This window comes from Notolepis coatsorum (assembly GCF_963971535.1).
Source record: "Notolepis coatsorum genome assembly, chromosome: 4".
Classification (NCBI taxonomy): domain Eukaryota; kingdom Metazoa; phylum Chordata; class Actinopteri; order Aulopiformes; family Paralepididae; genus Notolepis; species Notolepis coatsorum.
Genome location: NC_140168.1, coordinates 21,300,444 through 21,318,906, shown reverse-complemented (window position 1 = coordinate 21,318,906; position 18,463 = coordinate 21,300,444). Strand labels below are relative to the sequence as shown.

Genomic DNA, 18,463 nt, shown 5'->3' with positions numbered 1-18,463 from the left:
GCAAATTTCTCGATTCTGATTGGCTGAAACAGTCATTTTACACATGTTTATTCTTCACAATTCCACGCTCTTTGTCCCAGGACCCGCCCACAACCGAATCACTATCACTCCGCGTGCGAGTTAAAAAAAATAAACAAGATGGCGGACAATAATCTTTACAAATGGATATGTTGATAGCGTCAAAACGACTAAATATAAAGCGATTCTGTCAAGGCGAATGTCTTAGACGTTTAAACAATGTTGGATGATGTAATTGATGGGTCATGAATCATTGTGTAGCAAAAGAAAAATCGTGGATTGATTGATTGATACATTTGCAATTTTCTTTTCAATTTCTACTTCCTTCTCCCTGACTGCAGCGTTCACTGTCACACTGTCCGACGCTGGCGTACCCACCCACACACACACACACACACACACTCCTGTCTGCAAGAGTCAGACTGAGAGAGAAGCAGCCTGTTTTAAGTGAGCATGGTCTATTGAATTGATTGATTGGTTGATTGCTAATTTTATTACTGTACGCCTGATTTCCAACTGGTTAAGTTTAGGCTAAAAAAATAAATAAAAAAATTGGGCGAAGAAAACTTTTTTTTTCTTATAGGGCAAAGAAAACTTTAATTTGTTTTACCTACTTTCTATAGAAGCATCTAAGAATGAAGTTATATAGAAAGTAGGTCTGCATCCCCTTAACAATTGTGTGTATTGAGCCGTACTGTATTGTACCCATTCTGCATCTGGTAATACAATTTTCAATCAATCAATCAATCATTCCAATAACCACTAACTTCATAATTAAAAACTAAAGAAAAGTTGGATGTGTTAGTTGGTTGGATGTCTTAGTTGAAAGGCAGTTGGATGTGTTAGTTGGTTCGATGCCTTAGTTGAAAAGCAGTTGGATGTGTTAGTTCCAATAACACACAGTTGGATGTGTTAGTTGGTTGGATGCACTTCAAGCTGCTTCCACATGGAGGCAACTTGTCTTTTTTGTAGTTGTGGGAACTACTTTTTCTGGCGGATGGTTTTTTCAATAAATCTTCGATTAATGTGTGTTTATTGTATAGCAATAAGGTTGGATGAATGTGGCAGTTGTATAAAAGCATTACACCACTTGTAGTCGTGATTTGTGAACAATAAACCATGCCTAGGGGGGTCTAACGACCACCCCTAGGCATGGTTTATTGTTCACAAACCACTCCTGCGCGTGATGTAATGCTTAAACACACTGCAGCACCCACTCTCCACACTTTAGATCACCTAAACACACTTTATATTTATTGGTAAAGGATTTGCACTACAACTCGTACACCTTACTGTAAATTGTACCTAAATTGTACCTCATCCCATTTCTGCTTTGCACTATATAGTATTGTATATTTGTACATTGCATAGTATTGTATATTGTATGGTAACTCAGTTACTTCTATTCTGCATCGAACATTGTACATATGTCTATACTGAACACTGTGACCTCTATTTTTACTTCTATTTTACATGCTATACTATTTTATTTCATACTTATCTTGTCTAGCACAGTCTCTGGAGTGTAACAGTAAGAAGCATTTTGTATAAAAGTATTCTGTACTTCTGTATGACAACTATTAAAGAAACTTGAACTTGATATAACCGTAAGATAACAAAAAAAACGAATGGGGGGGGCGGTCAGTGGAAGACCATGCAGAGTAAAACTACCAGAATCTGATGTTGATTTCTCGTACACACTTTTTTTTTTGATATTCAAGAGACATTTTAGACTATCTTCATGCATGAGGCCCGTTGTCTCTGCCTACCTACCTGCTTACTTACCTATTACAGCAGAAACTGGACAGAATCTTGGTGATTGTTTGGCCTACACACACACACACACACACACACACACACACACACACACACACACACACACACACACACACACACACACACACACATTCACACACATTCCTTTCCATTAGCTCTATCTCTCTCCTGGAGTCATTTATCCAAGAGTGAAATGTGATCTCCTCCAGTCACCTGCAGTATGGAACACTGAGTCCAGGACAGCTCCACAAGGTCAACCACTCTCTTTCAGTCCAGGACAGCCTAACTCCACAAGGTCAACCACTGTCTTTCAGTCCAGGACAGCTCAACTCCACAAGGTCAACCACTGTCTTTCAGGACAGCTCAACTCCACAAGGTCAACCACTCTCTTTCAGTCCAAGACAGCTCAACTCCACAAGGTCAACCACTCTCTTTCAGTCCAGGACAGCCTAACTCCACAAAGACAACCACTCTCTTTCAGTCCAAGACAGCTCAACTCCACAAGGTCAACCACTGTCTTTCAGGACAGCCTAACTCCACAAGGTCAACCACTCTCTTTCAGTCCAAGACAGCTCAACTCCACAAGGTCAACCACTCTCTTTCAGTCCAGGACAGCCTAACTCCACAAAGACAACCACTCTCTTTCAGTCCAAGACAGCTCAACTCCACAAGGTCAACCACTGTCTTTCAGGACAGCCTAACTCCACAAGGTCAACCACTCTCTTTCAGTCCAGGACAGCTCAACTCCACAAAGACAACCACTCTCTTTCAGTCCAAGACAGCTCAACTCCACAAGGTCAACCACTGTCTTTCAGGACAGCTCAACTCCACAAGGTCAACCACTCTCTTTCAGTCCAAGACAGCTCAACTCCACAAGGTCAACCACTGTCTTTCAGTCCAAGACAGCTTAACTCCACAAGGTCAACCACTGTCTTTCAGTCCAAGACAGCCTAACTCCACAAGGTCAACCACTCTCTTTCAGTCCAGGACAGCTCAACTCCACAAGGTCAACCACTGTCTTTCAGTCCAGGACAGCTCAACTCCACAAGGTCAACCACTGTCTTTCAGTCCAGGACAGCTCAACTCCACAAGGTCAACCACTCTCTTTCAGTCCAGGACAGCTCAACTCCACAAGGTCAACCACTGTCTTTCAGTCCAGGACAGCCTAACTCCACAAGGTCAACCACTGTCTTTCAGTCCACCAGGACAGCTTAACTCCACAAGGTCAACCACTCTCTTTCAGTCCAGGACAGCCTAACTCCACAAGGTCAACCACTGTCTTTCAATCCACCAGGACAGCTTAACTCCACAAGGTCAACCACTGTCTTTCAATCCACCAGGACAGCTTAACTCCACAAGGTCAACCACTGTCTTTCAGTCCAGGACAGCTCAACTCCACAAGGTCAACCACTGTCTTTCAGTCCAGGACAGCTCAACTCCACAAAGACGACCACTGTCTTTCAGTCCAGGACAGCCTAACTCCACAAAGACGACCACTGTCTTTCAGTCCAGGACAGCTTAACTCCACAGGGACCATTATACCACTGTCTTTAGTTTCCGAGAGCATTGAAACTTGCTTCTTTCAGTCCATGCATAGCCATGAATAGCCTACCTGCAGTACCATACATTTTGTGGGTAGATAAGCCATCTTGTTCCTTTGCAGGGTGTTATTATTATAATAATGATAGTAATAATAACAATAGTAGTAATAATCATAATAATAATAATAACGGTAATAAAAACAATATAATATTGTGTATATGTAGTATAACTGTAATCTATGGTATCTGTACATTCTGTATGTTCTTTCAGCCATCGATGAAGTGGGAGGAGTGCCATTTGAGATTCTGGAACCGGTTCTGGAGCGATGCACGCCGGAGCAACTCTATCGCATAGAGCAGTGCAATCAGGTAAGACACAGGCGGCAGCGCAGTGCAGAGGCACCGCGTCGTTCCTGGAACGCATTGACACTTGAATTCATACTTGTTGAGTCGGTGTCCGCAACAAAGAGAGTTCATTTCTTTGTATATACACAATAGAAATACACACATAATTATGTCGAGCTCGACACTACAAGCGGACAATGATAGGCAGTTAGGCACACAGAGAATACCACTTGGGTCGACGGTCAGCAGTAGGTTACCTTATATGAATGAATGAATGGGTTATTTCGAACAAGAAATATTAAGAAGAAATAACAATGTAACAAAGATCATTTGCTGTGAAAAGATTTCTTTTTATTTTGATGGAATAATAAACAAAATAGTCTTAGGAAGAAGCAATATGCTTATCAGGTCCTACCCCCTTATTGCAATATACCCATAAAAAGATTTCCAAACACGGTGTTCAATTTTCTCTGTATACAGGTGGGAACTTAAATAGAGGTTAAAAGAAGGCTACTTTTAGATCACTTCTGTGTAAAAGGACACAAAGAGATGCTAGATTTGAAATGTTTGATCGAGAGCGAGCAAGAGCCATGGGACTGCAGTGGGGGCCGTGGGCCAGGACAATAGGATGCTAACTAATTTGATATGATACTAACTAATATGATATGCTAACTTCATCCTGACGTCGCTCCCTCCCTCTCAGTGCTTCATGGAGGACTCCGACGAACTGTGGAAGTCCCACTGTCAGCGGGACTTCAGGCGCGCGTCCCCTCAGGAGTACGAGTCGTGGCGGGAGATGTACCTGCGGCTGCACGACGAGCGGGAGGAGCGCCTCCGCATGCTCACCCAGAACATCAGCTCTGCACACGCCAACAAGCCCAAAGGTAGGCCCCCCTCACACGCCAACAAGCCCAAAGGTAGGCCCCCTCACACGCCAACAAGCCCAAAGGTAGGCCCCCCTCACACGCCAACAAGCCCAAAGGTAGGCCCCCTCACACGCCAACAAGCCCAAAGGTAGGCCCCCCTCACACGCCAACAAGCCCAAAGGTAGGCCCCCTCACACGCCAACAAGCCCAAAGGTAGGCCCCCCTCACACGCCAACAAGCCCAAAGGTAGGCCCCCCTCACACGCCAACAAGCCCAAAGGTAGGCCCCCTCACACGCCAACAAGCCTAAAGGTAGGCCCCCCTCACACGCCAACAAGCCCAAAGGTAGGCCCCTGCACACGCCAACAAGCCCAAAGGTAGGACCCCTCACACGCCAACAAGCCCAAAGGTAGGCCCCCTCAGATGCCAACAAGCCCAAAGGTAGGCCCCCTCAGACGCCAACAAGCCCAAAGGAAGGCCCACTCAGACGCCAACAAGCCCAAAGGTAGGCCCCCTCACACGCCAACAAGCCCAAAGGTAGGCCCCCTCACACGCCAACAAGCCCAAAGGTAGGCCCCCTCACACGCCAACAAGCCCAAAGGTAGGCCCCCTCAGACACCAACAAGCCCAAAGGTAGGCCCCCCCAGACGCCAACAAGCTCAAGGGTAGGCCCCCCCAGACGCCAACAAGCCCAAAGGTAGGCCCCCTCAAGCGCCAACAAGCCCAAAGGTAGGCCCCCTCAAGCGCCAACAAGCCCAAAGGTAGGCCCCCTCAAGCGCCAACAAGCCCAAAGGTAGGCCCAGAACATCAGTTCTGTGTACGCCAACAAACCCAAAGGTAGGCCCGGCACCCACCTACATGTGCATTTAGAATAGAATAGAATAGAAATACTTTATTTATCCCAAAGGAAATTCGGCACTACAGATCACTCACAGTAAACGGTAAACATTGAGGTAGTCAAAAACAAAAGTCACGAATAAGAATAAAATACGGTCCGGGACTTGCGATACCATACGGTGATGAATTTGGCACACGATATCGGCGATAATCGATATATGGCAAGAAATCTATGATATCTGTGTAATTGAAGAAGCAAAAAGCAGGAATAGGCCATAAGGTGAGGCCTGTTTATCGTTTCATCCCATTCCCACCTCGGGGGACTACGCAATTTTCACTCTGGGTGAAAGATCTATTTGTGTAGATTTAGGAATAAAAAGTTCTCCCATTTAGAATCTACCCGGTTTTGCGCAATTCTAATTTTAACGCCGGGACTAGATCTTTCCTTGCAAACGGATAGTTGGTCATCACGTAGTTAAATTTGATGTAATTGGTGCGAGTTCTGTCACGTGTCTTGCACTCGACCAATAGCAGCCTCTTTGTTGGCAAGTTACAGACCACAACACATTTGTGTAAACAGTCTAACGTGACGTTAGAATGCCATCTAACGTTCGCAAAAATGTTTCTAAACAATGTTATATGCATACGCTACTTGCTATAGGCGTTTTATCAACACAAAGCTACTGGATACAGCTGAGAAACGGGCCACAACTGTGTATTTGTATGTCATAAATGTCTTGATGAAACAGTACTGTATATCTGTATGTCATGTGTGTCATAAATGTCTTGATGAATTGAAAATGGGGGACCCTGATGTAAACGAGACTAAAGTCTTTCTCTGGTCTGCATCCCCTTAACAATTGTTTGTATTGAACCGTACTGTATTGTACCCATTCTGCAATCTGTTAATAAAGTTTTTTCAATGTCGGCCTCCATCCCACAGTTTATAAGATGGCATTAAGTGGAATGACATGGTATGAAACACAGGGGGGAGACTGCAAGCCCTAATTTGGGCGAACATACCCAGAATGCCTTGATTTCCGAAAAAAAGATAAATCTTGATAGCCATGCTGTATTGTGGGCGTGTATTATACACTTTGTGTTCTTCCTCGTCAGGGCGACAGGTCAAGATGGCGTTTGTGAATTCCGTGGCCAAGCCCCCGCGTGACGTGCGCCGGCGGCAGGAGAAGTTTGGCACCACCACCACCTCCACCGCCAGCTCTACAGCCGCCGCCGCGCCCATCAAGTGAGTACACGCTAGGGATGTCCGATATTGGCATTAAAATGTGATATCGGAAAATATCGGTATCTGTTTTCAAAAAAATATATATATATTATTTTTTTACATTTCTATAACCTTTATTTACCCAGGCAAGCAAGTAAGAACAAATTCTGATTTTATTTATTGTCAAAAGTATGCATAATGTTGTGTTAATTCCACAACAAGAGATATGTAATGTTAATTACCTGAAATTATTCAGTTTTTTGGGGGGGGGGGGAACCCTGCATATATCGGTATCGGTTGATATCGGTATCGGAAATTAAGAGTTGGACAATATCGGTATATCGGTATCGGTAAAAAAGCCAATATCCAGCATCCCGAGTACACGCCATGTGGCTACATGGTTAAGAGATCCGGACTCGTGACCGGATGATCACCGGTTCGAGCCCTCATCATCACGGTGATGGGGGGACGGACACCGTACAGTTGTGAATAATGCTGTCCTTCGGATGCGATGTTAAACCAAGGACTGAATTCGGTCGTCAAAGAACCCAGGAGGGCGCCTATTATCACCTTGGGGGCGACGTGGCTCAGGAGGTAGAGCGGTCGTCTGGTAATCGGGATCGAGCAGCGTGTCGAAGTGTCCTTGAGCAAGACACTTAACCTCTAATTGCTCCCGATGAGCAGGTTGGCACCTTGCATGGTCGGTGTGTGAGTGACTGGGTGAATGTGAGGAACAAAATTGTAAAGCGATTTAGATAAAAGCGCTATGTAAAATGCACCATTTTCTTCTTCCCCCCCCCCCCCGCAAAGAATAAGGGGTTCCCAATCAGGTCTCTGACATCAATGCCACCTAATCATCCCTCCCCCTTAATTGGCTGATATCAATCCCCGTCTCCTGAGCCTTTTGACCATTGTGTGATGTGTGCCTGGTGCCACAGTATGGCAGCCATTGAGCCTGCGTAGCCCAAGGTTGGGTGCTACTATTGTAAAGTGCCTTGAGTGTCTAGAAACGCGCTATATAAATGCAATGACAGTGGCTCGGAAGGTAGAGCAGTCATCTGGTCATTTGGAGGGTTCCCAGTTCGATTCCCGCTCCTCCCGGGCAGCGTGTCGAAGTGTCCTTGAGTGAGACCCTTAACCCCTAGTTACTCCCGATGAGCAGGTCGGCACCTTGCATGGTCACCTTCACCGTCGGTGTGTGAATGTGTGAGTGAATGGGTAAAATATAAGGAACAAATTGTAAAGCGTTTTTGGATAAAAGCATTATATAAATGCACCATTTACCATTTTCCCCATTTCATTCATTCATTCAGCAGTGTTTCTACCGTGGTCATTAATCACCACATCAAAGAAATAATATGAACACGGTTCCGTTTCCATAACAAACGGTAGCCTTCCTTTATAAGCAGTCAGACTGTCCAGCGGCCGAGCTCTAGAGTTCTATATCACATTATCACAGGTATTCCTCATTATCACAGGTACTCATTATCACAGGTATTCCTCATTATCACAGGTACTCATTATCACAGGTATTCCTCATTATCACAGGTATTCCTCATTATCACAGGTACTCATTATCACAGGTATTCCTCATTATCACAGGTATTCCTCATTATCACAGGTACTCCTCATTATCACAGGTACTCCTCATTATCACAGGTACTCCTCACAAAAAGACAGCAAAGTGTCCCTTTTGGAAACGTCCCTCGCTGAGTTTTTAATTAATGACACAATGGTAAATGATAAATGACTGCATTTATATAGCGGCTTTTATCCGAAGCACTTTACAATTAGTTCCTCACATTTTACCCATTCACTCACACATTCACACACCGACGGCGGAGGCGACCATGCAAGGTGCCGACCTGCTCACCGGGAGCAGTTAGGGCAGTGCTTCTCAAACTTTTTCTGTCAGGCCCCCCTTTGGCAGACCAAAATAATTTGGGCCCCCCCCTCGCCCCAACAAAATAGTCATTAAATGGGCCATGTTTAAATGTATTGAAATAACACCAATATCGTGACCTTTCAAATTGGCCCTATATTTTGTTTTCAGAGCTGTCATGGATGAAAAGCCAGCTTCACACAGATACTGTATGTGGTGCTGAATGGTATCAACACCTTAACTGCTGCATCATGAGATACTTGGTGGGCCATGAGATGAGATACTTGGTACTCAGCACCACACTCTGAAACTAGCTCTCTAGGTGGTATCAGATGAGATTTCAAAGAGTTCTTCCAAGATTTTGGATGGAGATGTGTCGGGAAGCTTTGTCTCAATGTTGTCTGTAAAGGTATTTTTATCCAGAGTAACTTGGTGATCCTTTTCTGTGTTTTATTAAATAATGATTTTCAGATTTTGAGAAATGGTATTTTCATGGAGAACAGTGCAGCTGCAACAGATAGCACTTTAGTGATAATTTTCTGTAATCCCAAAAAAAAAAAAAAATCTTTTTTCTTTTTTTATAAATCTCAAGGCCCCCCCTGTCATGCCTCTGCGCCCCCCCTGGGGGGCGCGCCCCCCACTTTGAGAAACACTGAGTTAGGGGCTAATGCCTCTTTTCCATTGCATAGTACCGACTCGACTCGACCCTACTCTACTCTACTCGCTTTAGGTACCTGGTACTTCGTTCCTTTTCCACTGCAGGTAGTACTCCGTTTCATCTCCGTGTGGGGAGGCGGGGCCGCTGGCGTACAGCATGAGAGCTCCGTGAGCATAGCTATGTCCGTGAGGGCTTGGAGCAAGCCAGAGTAAACACAGTTTTCAATCAATCAATAACAACATTAACCAGACTCTCGGTGTGTCTATTCCGCTAACGTTAACGTTACCTCTCGTGTATATTCTACTAGCGTTAACATTACCTCTCGTGTCTATTCTGCTAACGTTAACACTACCTCTCGTGTCTATTCTACTAACGTTAACGCTATCTCTCATGTCTATTCTACTAACGTTAACGTTAGCATTAGGTAATAACCGGTTTAAAATGGATGATGATGATTACCTCACGTTGTGTCTATTCTACTAGCACTAACGTTACTAGTACAAACGATCAATAGGGAGTTATATTGATCTGTGCACGCTATGTACGCTAGCCAAATGCTAACGGTAAAACGCAATCACATAAGCTAACAAATCAGCTATCTTTTTGTGAGAGTAAACTCTCCGCTCGGTGGTAAATTGTGTTGATGTTGATTTTGTTTCATCAATAAATGAGGCAGAATAATGAAATCCTATGCGAGGCATTAAAGATGGCGGCTTTCTGTTTTTGTGCAGACGCTCCGTGTGACGCTTCTCTCTTCTGACCAATCAGTGGTCTGCAGTGTTTCACGTCACTTTTTTGGTACCACTTCTACCCGCTTGGAACCTCGACAGAGCAGGGACTAAAAAAGTACCGGGTTCCAGGTACTATCCGCAACTTTTGGCAATGGAAAACCGAAAAGGCCGAGTAGAGTAGAGTTGAGTAGGTACCATGCAGTGGAAAAGGGGCATAAGTGTCTCACTCAAGGACACTTCGACACGCTGCCCGGGAACCGAACCGGGAACCTCCGGATTACCAGCCGACTGCTTTACCTTCCCCGGGCCACTTTGGTAGAACTGGGAGATTGCAACCGATTTTTTTTTGTTTTCCTTTTGTCTCAGGATCAGGCCGGCAGTGTCGTACAGCTCCCACTCTACTGAGCCCAGTCGATCCTCCTACGACGACGCCTCCTCCGCTCCGAGCAGCAGTCCTCCGCAGAGCTCCTCCCGTGCGTCAGGCGGGGGCGGGGGGGGAGGAGGAGGAGGACACGCAGCCCGGGACAAGCCAATGGTCAAAAGTAAGTGTTGGAGGTGGTGGTGGGTGTGTGGGGTGACGGTGAAGGTGGGGTGATTATTACAAAAATATTATATTAAAAAAACGTTACATTTGCATTCAAATGTATTGATTTATTAACCCCTTTCACTTTCACTGCGACAATACAGAGACGGTTAACCCTTTCACTGCCACACGCCAACGGGTTAACCCTTTCACAGCCACACTGCCGAAGGTTAACCCTTTCACTACTAGTGTGGTAGTGAAAGGTTAGCCTTCTGTAGTTTGGTAGTGAAAGGGTTAAAACTAGGGATGTCCGATATTATCGACCGATATTGGCATTAAAATGTGATATCGGAAAATATCGGTATCTGTTTAAAAAAAAATAAAAGATAAAAAATAAATAAAAAAAATTTACATTTCTATAACCTTTATTTACCCAGGCAAGCAAGTAAGAACAAATTCTGATTTTATTTATTGTCAAAAGTATGCATAATGTTGTGTTAATTCCACAACAAGAGATATGTAATGTTAATTACCTGAAATTATTCCGTTTTTGGGGGGGGGGGGGGGGGCCCTGCATATATCGGTATCGGTTGATATCGGTATCGGAAATTAAGAGTTGGACAATATCGGTATATCGGTATCGGTAAAAAAGCCAATATTGAGCATCCCTAGTTAAAACGTATGATCATTATTTGCTACATGACTGTGTGCGGATCCAACAGAAAATAGGCCCGCGGCCTATGTAGGATTCCGGTTCCAGCCGTTCTGAATGTAGTGCCCCGTTTGCAAACTGTGTAAACACTGTCTTAGTTTGATTGCGAGTCGTTTTCCGTTGTCTCATAAACCACCTTTTGTTCTCTCTCTCTCTCTTTATAGAAATTGCCCCTATGATGGCCAAAACTATCAAAGCTTTCAAGAACAGATTCTCCCGCCGATAGAATGAGAGGAAATGAGAGACTGAATGTATTTTATGAATTGAGATGATTTCGGAGGACGGTCGCTTGGATCGAAGTTCTTCTTTTTTTTCTCCTTTTTTAATTTTTTTAATTTAAATCCAGCAAATGATATTGGAGACTTGTACACACACACACACACACACACAGATAGAGAACTCAATCCCCCTCATTCTACTTAACCCTTTCACCGCCGCACTACCAAAACGGTTAACCCTTTCACCGTGACAACACCCAGAAGGTTAACCCTTTCACTGCCACACAACAGCCGGTTAACCCTTTCACTGCCACACAACAGAAGGTTAACCCTTTACTATCACACAACCGACTGCGACCGTCGACTGTGTGATAGTAAATGGTTAACCTTCTGCCGTGTGGCAGTGAAAGGGTTAAGACGCTATCAACAGTCTTGGCACTTGGTATCCAAAAAGTCAGCTTTTCAAAAATGAAGAACCAGCCTGTTGATTTTATCATTGACCCTGTACTTTCTTTCTTATTATTATTATTTTTTTTTACGTCTTTTCTTTTTGTTTTACATTTTACAATGAACTTTCATCATGTATGGTACAATGTTGGCTGTCAATTAGTACACAAAACAAACTAAAAAAGCTAAATTACAGACGCAGGGTGTTTGCAGGAAACCAATGATATCTAGATACATGCCCTCCAACCAGTCCAGCTGCAGACACACTCGTGCACTCTGCTACCTACACACACACACCCACCCACTCTGTCCCTGCTGTTCTATGGTTATGTGAGACGGACATTTCATTTCAACGGTATAAAAAGTCATTTGTTACTGTTCATAACAACTTAATATTACACTACATTAGGAAAAACCTTTGTCAAGAATGTCATTTTTTTTTTTTTTTTTTTTTTTTTAATAATTGTACACGCAGCGTAGTGTAGACATCAATGTTTTTTTGCTGTTTTGGATAGTGAGTGACACAGCATTTATTTTTTAAAGAACAATGACTAGACCCTTAAAGCTTGTTTCCCCCCCCCCGAATTTTAAAGATCAATGGCCTATGGACACAGCATAGACCTATTTTATCCCTCTGTACGACATCCACATAATGTGTTCCTACTGTGTTCGATGTAGAACAACCTGTGCATCCCTACTTTTATCAGCTTCACTGTGACGATTAACTTGAGTGAGGAAATGAGGTGAACGCCTGTAGGAAGTCAAAGGAAAAAAACAACACAAAAAACACTTCCTGCAGCTTCAATGTACAATGATGACCATGAGATGATGTATTTATTTTCAACACTGGGACTTGGCAACCCAGACCTTGGACCCCCAAAGGAAGTGGATCAAAAATAGTAATTTTATTAGATTTTAATAAATGTTATATGGACATTTTTAATAAAATTGACTTTTTGCCCTATTTGAGTATTTTTCTGTTGTGAATGAAAATGGTTTGATTGATTGATTGATTGATTGATTGAAAACTTTAACAGATTGCAGAATGGGTACAATACAGTACAGCTCAATACACACAATTGTTAAGGGGATGCAGACCAGAGAAAAACTTTCGTCTTGTTTACCTCAGGGTCCCCCATTTTCAATTCATAACATATATGACATACAGATAGACAGTACTGCTACATCTATACATTCATGACATACCAGATTTACAAATACAGTACTGTTTGTGATACAAAAATAGTCTAAAAAAGAGAGTGTATATACATTTGACATAGAAACTGTACATTGAAGGAGGTGGGGGGGGGGGGAACTACATTGGAGGTGGTTGGCTAGGCGGGGTGGGGGAAACTATAACTGTACAAGCAAAACTGTACATTGGAATATCGACGAAACCATACTTGGTTCCAAGAAGAGGGTCTCGTGTATTATTGGGTTAGGAAATTTACTGTACATTGGAGGGGGTTGGGTTAGGACAATTACAGGGGCCAGTTTCGAATTGCAGTCTCCCGTAGGTGCTCTTTGAGAGTGGTTTTGAAAGTGGGTAGTGATTCACATTCCTTTACAGCTTTGGGTAGGGCGTTCCACATTGATGTGGCATAATTGCTAAATGTGTTTAGTCCCTTGTTTGAGCCGAATCTGGGTTTAACATGATTTGTGGAGCTCCCTCTGGTGTTGTGGTTGTGGTATTCACTGACCTTTGGGAAGTATTTTGACATGTACATGGGTACCTTAGTTGTGTAGTGTATCTTGTAGACCAGGCCCATTGCAAGTTGCTGTACTCTGTCGTCTACTCTAAGCCATAGGTAGTCAAAGTGGGCACGGGTGAGGTGGGTTCTAGGAGTAAGGTCAAGTAGTAGTCTGACCAGTTTGTTTTGTGATATTTGTAATCTTGTTTTTAGCGCCTTTGAGGTGCTTTGGTACCATGAGGTGCAAGCATAGTCGTAGTACCCTTGAATAAGTGCTCCTGCCAGAGTCTTCAGGGTATTCTTGTTTACCAGAGAGATCCGGTACAAGAATCTAGTTTGTTGGTTGACTTTTGATTACATTGGATGCCATTTTGTCACAGATTTGCCTCTAGGATGGAACCTAGGTATGTAATTTCATCTTTCCTTGTGACAATATTGTCACCCACTGTAACTGAGAATCCGTCGGTTTTGCTGAGTTTGTTATTTGATCCGAAGAGAATGGACTCTGTTTTACCCAGGTGTAATGATAGTTTGTTATCAGCGAGCCAGGTGCAGATTCTGCCAAGTTCTGAGCTGAGGGTTTTTTCAACCTGTAACTTGTTCTTGTCAGAGACCAGCAGGGCTGAGTCGTCCGCGAACAAGAACAAGTTGCAGTCACAAGCTGACGACATGTCATTTGCATAAATTAGGAACAGTAGCGGTCCTAGTATGCTTCCTTGTGGAACACCACAGCTCACTGTGAAGGGGGGCGGGGATAGGGTACCGTTTACCTCCACCATCTGTTCTCTCCCCTCAAGGTAGGATTGCATCCAGCTCACTGATAGACTATCAAAACCAATTGCTTTTAGCTTGTCAATCAGAATGGAGTCATTGACAGTGTCAAAGGCCTTTTGTAGGGCCAGCATGACCATATCGCAGTATTTGCCCGTGTCCACCTCTTGTTTGATGTGGTCGTTCAAATAGAGAAGGCATGTGTCAGTGGAGTGGGATGTTCTGAAGCCAGATTGGAATTCGTAGATTAGATTTTTTTTCCGTTAGGTACTTTTCGACCTGTTCGTAGACAATTTTTTCCATGACTTTCGAGATGGAGGTAAGAATAGAAACGGCGGTAGTTGTCTGGGTCTAATTTGCTGCCCTTTTTGAGCAGGGGGGTCACTCTAGCAATTTTGAAGTCCTTGGGGACGTGTCCCTGTTTTATGGAGAGGTTTATTATGTGTGTGATGACTGGGGTGATGGTGGCTGCTGAGTCTCTGAGGAATTTGGAGGGGATGTTGTCATGGCCAGTGGCCTTGTTAGGTTGGAGGGCGCTCAGTTTTTTGAGTACCTCATCTGTTGTTACCATTTCCAGTTTGAAGTCGTCTTTGCGGACCCCTAGGTTTTTGTAGTATGCTACTATGTGTTCTACCCCATAATGCCCTGAGTGGGAGGGTAGTTTATGTTGTGGCTATGTTTGTAAAGAATATGTTTAGGTATTTGGCCACATCCAGTTTGTCTGTGATGAGAGTGTTTTCTGTCTTTATGTTTATGTTTGTAAATCTGGTTTTTAGTTTTTTGCTGCAGCCTAGTTGGTTGTTGAGGGTAATTTCCAAAGTTTGCAGGGTTTGTTTTTGTTTTCCTCAGTTTTGTCATTGATGAAATTTCTTTTTGCTGTTTTGATCATGGTGTTTACGTCATTTCTTAGTCTGTTTCTTTGAATTTTTAGTTCAACCACGTGGGCTTGGAGTTCACTGTTTGAGCTTTTGGTAAGCTTTGTCTGACTTTTATGAAGTTCAGAGCATTTTTTGTCTCTGGTTTTCATAGCTGTCAGTATTTCAGTGTGCATCCATGGCTCAGCGCGATTTTTAACCCTGGTGGTTCTTAGGGGTGCCACGTCTACTTTTTCTCCCCATTTTCTATTTTTCTCCCATCCCAATTTCGTATTATCCAATTCTACCCTCCGCTGTCTCGAACGTTGTTAGACCATGCCTCCCACTGGTCGGCTGCAATGTGGACCAAGCCTTGCATCACGTGTCCCCTCCGGTACACGAGGAGGCAGCTGTCGCATCTTTTTCACCTGTACAGCGTGATCTCTCAGCGGCGAGGAGTAACACGTGGGAGGCTCACGCTGCCCCCGTTGCTTCCTGATTCTGCTGTACAGGCGCACCAACCGACCTGTAGGAGTCGCTGTCCACAACGTCCGATCCCCACCCACCGGCTTTCCCACCCCCTAATACTGCCAATTGTATTAGTATGAACGACCAGCCAAGCCGGAAGCAACGCCGAGAGCTGGGCTCGAACCCAGCATCTCCTGCGTTAGTAGCGAGCGCCTTGCCCACTGCACCACTTTGGGGTACCATGTTGTTAAGTATTGTTGTGAATTTGGTTTTGAATCCAAGCCATGTTTCTTCAACCTGTGTACCTGTGTGACTATACTGACATCTGACCAGTCCATGCTCTCCAGTTCTTGGTGAACCTGTTCCACCCGATGGGACCGGTACCGGTCCCAAAATGGCATCTGGTCATAAATCAATATTTTTCAGAGTGTTCCATAAATTTTGCGATTTTAATATCAAACGTTTTCAAGTATTAACATCACTAACATGTCACAAAAGCATGTAGAATGTATATTATCATCAATACGTTAGTTTAGCAATAGGTTAAAAGTGCCTTTAGATAGGCGGTCAGGTGGCGTAGCGGAGATTGCGTTCGTCACCGACACTGGATTCGCCTGTTCGAATCCAGCTCACAGCTCCGGGGTTGTCACCAGCTGGGCTGGCCGTTCACACTAATACAATTGGCAGTATTAGAGGGTGGGAGAAGCTGGCGGGGTGGGTCCGGGTCGTTGTAAACAGCGACTCCTACAGTTCGGTCGGGGCGCCTGCTAAGCGCGGATAGGATCTAAGGGCGGTTGTGTGATCCTTCCACGCGTTACACGCTCTCAGTGAGAGTCCGCGCTGCCAGGTGAAAAGAAGCGGTTGATTGGCTAGACGTGTGTCGGAGGAAGCACGTGATAGCCTCCACTCTCCCAGACCGACTGTGGGGGGTAAGTGCGCAGCGACCAGGAAGGGGATTGGGAATTGGCATAACGACTAACATTGGGATGGGAGAAAATCGGAGGAAAAAGGAGGGGGGAAAAGATCAATAAAAAAAAAAATTAAAAAAAAGTGCCTTTAGATAGATTTAACTTTCCGATTTGGTGAAGTCTAGTCGACCATTTTGGAAATGTTCAACCGTGGCAATTGTAGTCTTTTTGTGGCCATTTTGTAGAGGAGGTGCATAGCTGTCGATCAGCGTTGGAATTTTTCCGAACTACACTTCCTGGAAGGTTATATGGGGTTCAAGGTTCAGAGCTCTGTATGAATTATTTCAATAACTGTTATTATTCAGGATAATAAGCCACAAAAGGTAACATTTTTGACCAATTTTAAAACGCAGTTAGTTTCTCTTCCCTATTGTTAACATGTAGGAACAATTAGATCTGAAATTAGTTTCAAAACGGTTGCACTGTGGGGACAATTATAAAGTACAGTAGATTACAGTAGATTTCATTATCTGTTCTTAAAATAATATAGACATATGTACATAAAAATGAATGTAAAAAAATTAGTGCTGTCAAACGATTAAAATATTTAACTCGATTAATCGCATGATTGTCCATAGTTAACTCGCGATTAATCGCAAATTAATCGCATTTTTTTTTTTTTACCTTAAACAGATCTTTTTCAAGTTCCAAGTTTTAATACTCTTATCAACATGCGAGTCAACAAATGCTTGCTTTATGCAGCCATTTAATACAAAAGGATGACCCTCATGCATTGCAAATTTGCATCAAATTCAAAACAGAGTGATGCACAAAATAACTTAAAAGAAAATAATAATTTAAAACAATGAATAAAGTGTGCATGAAATAATAGGGGAAAGAAAACGTTAGGAACTTGTTACATTCACACACACAAGGGCTGATTAATCACACACCCCCCTCTCTCCCTCACACACACACTCTCCCAGCTCTCTTTCTCTCTTGCCCCTTCCTCATCTCTCTCACCCCCTCTCTCTCTATATCTCACACACACACACACACACACACACACACACACTTCAGAAACAAACATAGTATCAATGAGAGCATCAATAATACACCTGAGTGAAATCTAGTAAAAAAAAAAAAAAAATCTTGAGTTAAAAAAATTAGTGGCATTAATAGAATCTTGTTTGAGAATGCAGGTTTAACAGTTTAACTTCTTCTTCTTCTTCTTCTTCTTCTTCTTCTTCTTCTTCTTCTTCTTCTTCTTCTTCTTCTTCTTCTTCTTCTTCTTCTTCTTCTTCTTATTCTTATTCTTATTCTTATTCTTATTCTTATTCTTATTCTTATTCTTATTCTTATTCTTTTGAATTTATCGTTAGTTCATGCCAACCGTTGAGTGCCAGCGACGATAAATCTAGCTTTTTTTTATTAGCGATTTGAATTCATCTAGTCTCACGTTAGTGCTGCAAACTCTCTCTGAGCTCCATTGGGAAAATACCGCCCCCTATAGTCTCTCCCTGTTGTACTGCACCCCATTGGATTAGACTGAATGAAACACATGGGGGGGGGGGGGGGGGGGGAGAACACGAGCCCGCGGAGAGGGGCCTGGAGTACGGACTGTATCAGCAAAACCACTCTCAAGGGACACCTACGGGAGACTGCAATTCAAAACTGGCCCCTGTAAATGTCCTAACCCAACCCCCTCCAATGTACAGTCATTTACCTAGTATGGTTTTGTCAATAGTCCAATGTACAATTTTGCTTGTTTGTACAGTGTCCCCCCCCCCCTCAATGTACAGTTTTGCTTGTTTATACAGTGTTTCTCCCCCCCCCCCCACCTCCAATGTAAATTACCCAGTATGGTTGACAATATCCCAATGTACCCAACCCCCCCCACACAACCCCACCCAACCTCCTCCAATGTACAGTTTCTACGTCAAATGTATATACTCCCTTTTCTTGACTCCTTCTGTATCACAAACAGTACTGT

At 43.6% G+C, this 18,463-nt stretch overlaps 1 protein-coding gene across 1 annotated transcript in view; it reads left to right on the top strand.

Moving 5' to 3' along the window:
* eloa (elongin A) overlaps positions 1-12,742 on the top strand; it is a 51,429-nt gene extending 38,687 nt beyond the window's left edge. Inside the window, exons 8-12 of the mRNA XM_084311791.1 lie at positions 3,607-3,704; positions 4,384-4,564; positions 6,499-6,628; positions 10,245-10,420; positions 11,278-12,742. Coding sequence (XP_084167917.1) covers positions 3,607-3,704; positions 4,384-4,564; positions 6,499-6,628; positions 10,245-10,420; positions 11,278-11,339 — 647 coding nt within the window. The 3' untranslated portion in view covers positions 11,340-12,742. The remainder of the gene's footprint in view (positions 1-3,606; positions 3,705-4,383; positions 4,565-6,498; positions 6,629-10,244; positions 10,421-11,277) is intronic.
* Positions 12,743-18,463: the final 5,721 nt, after the last annotated feature.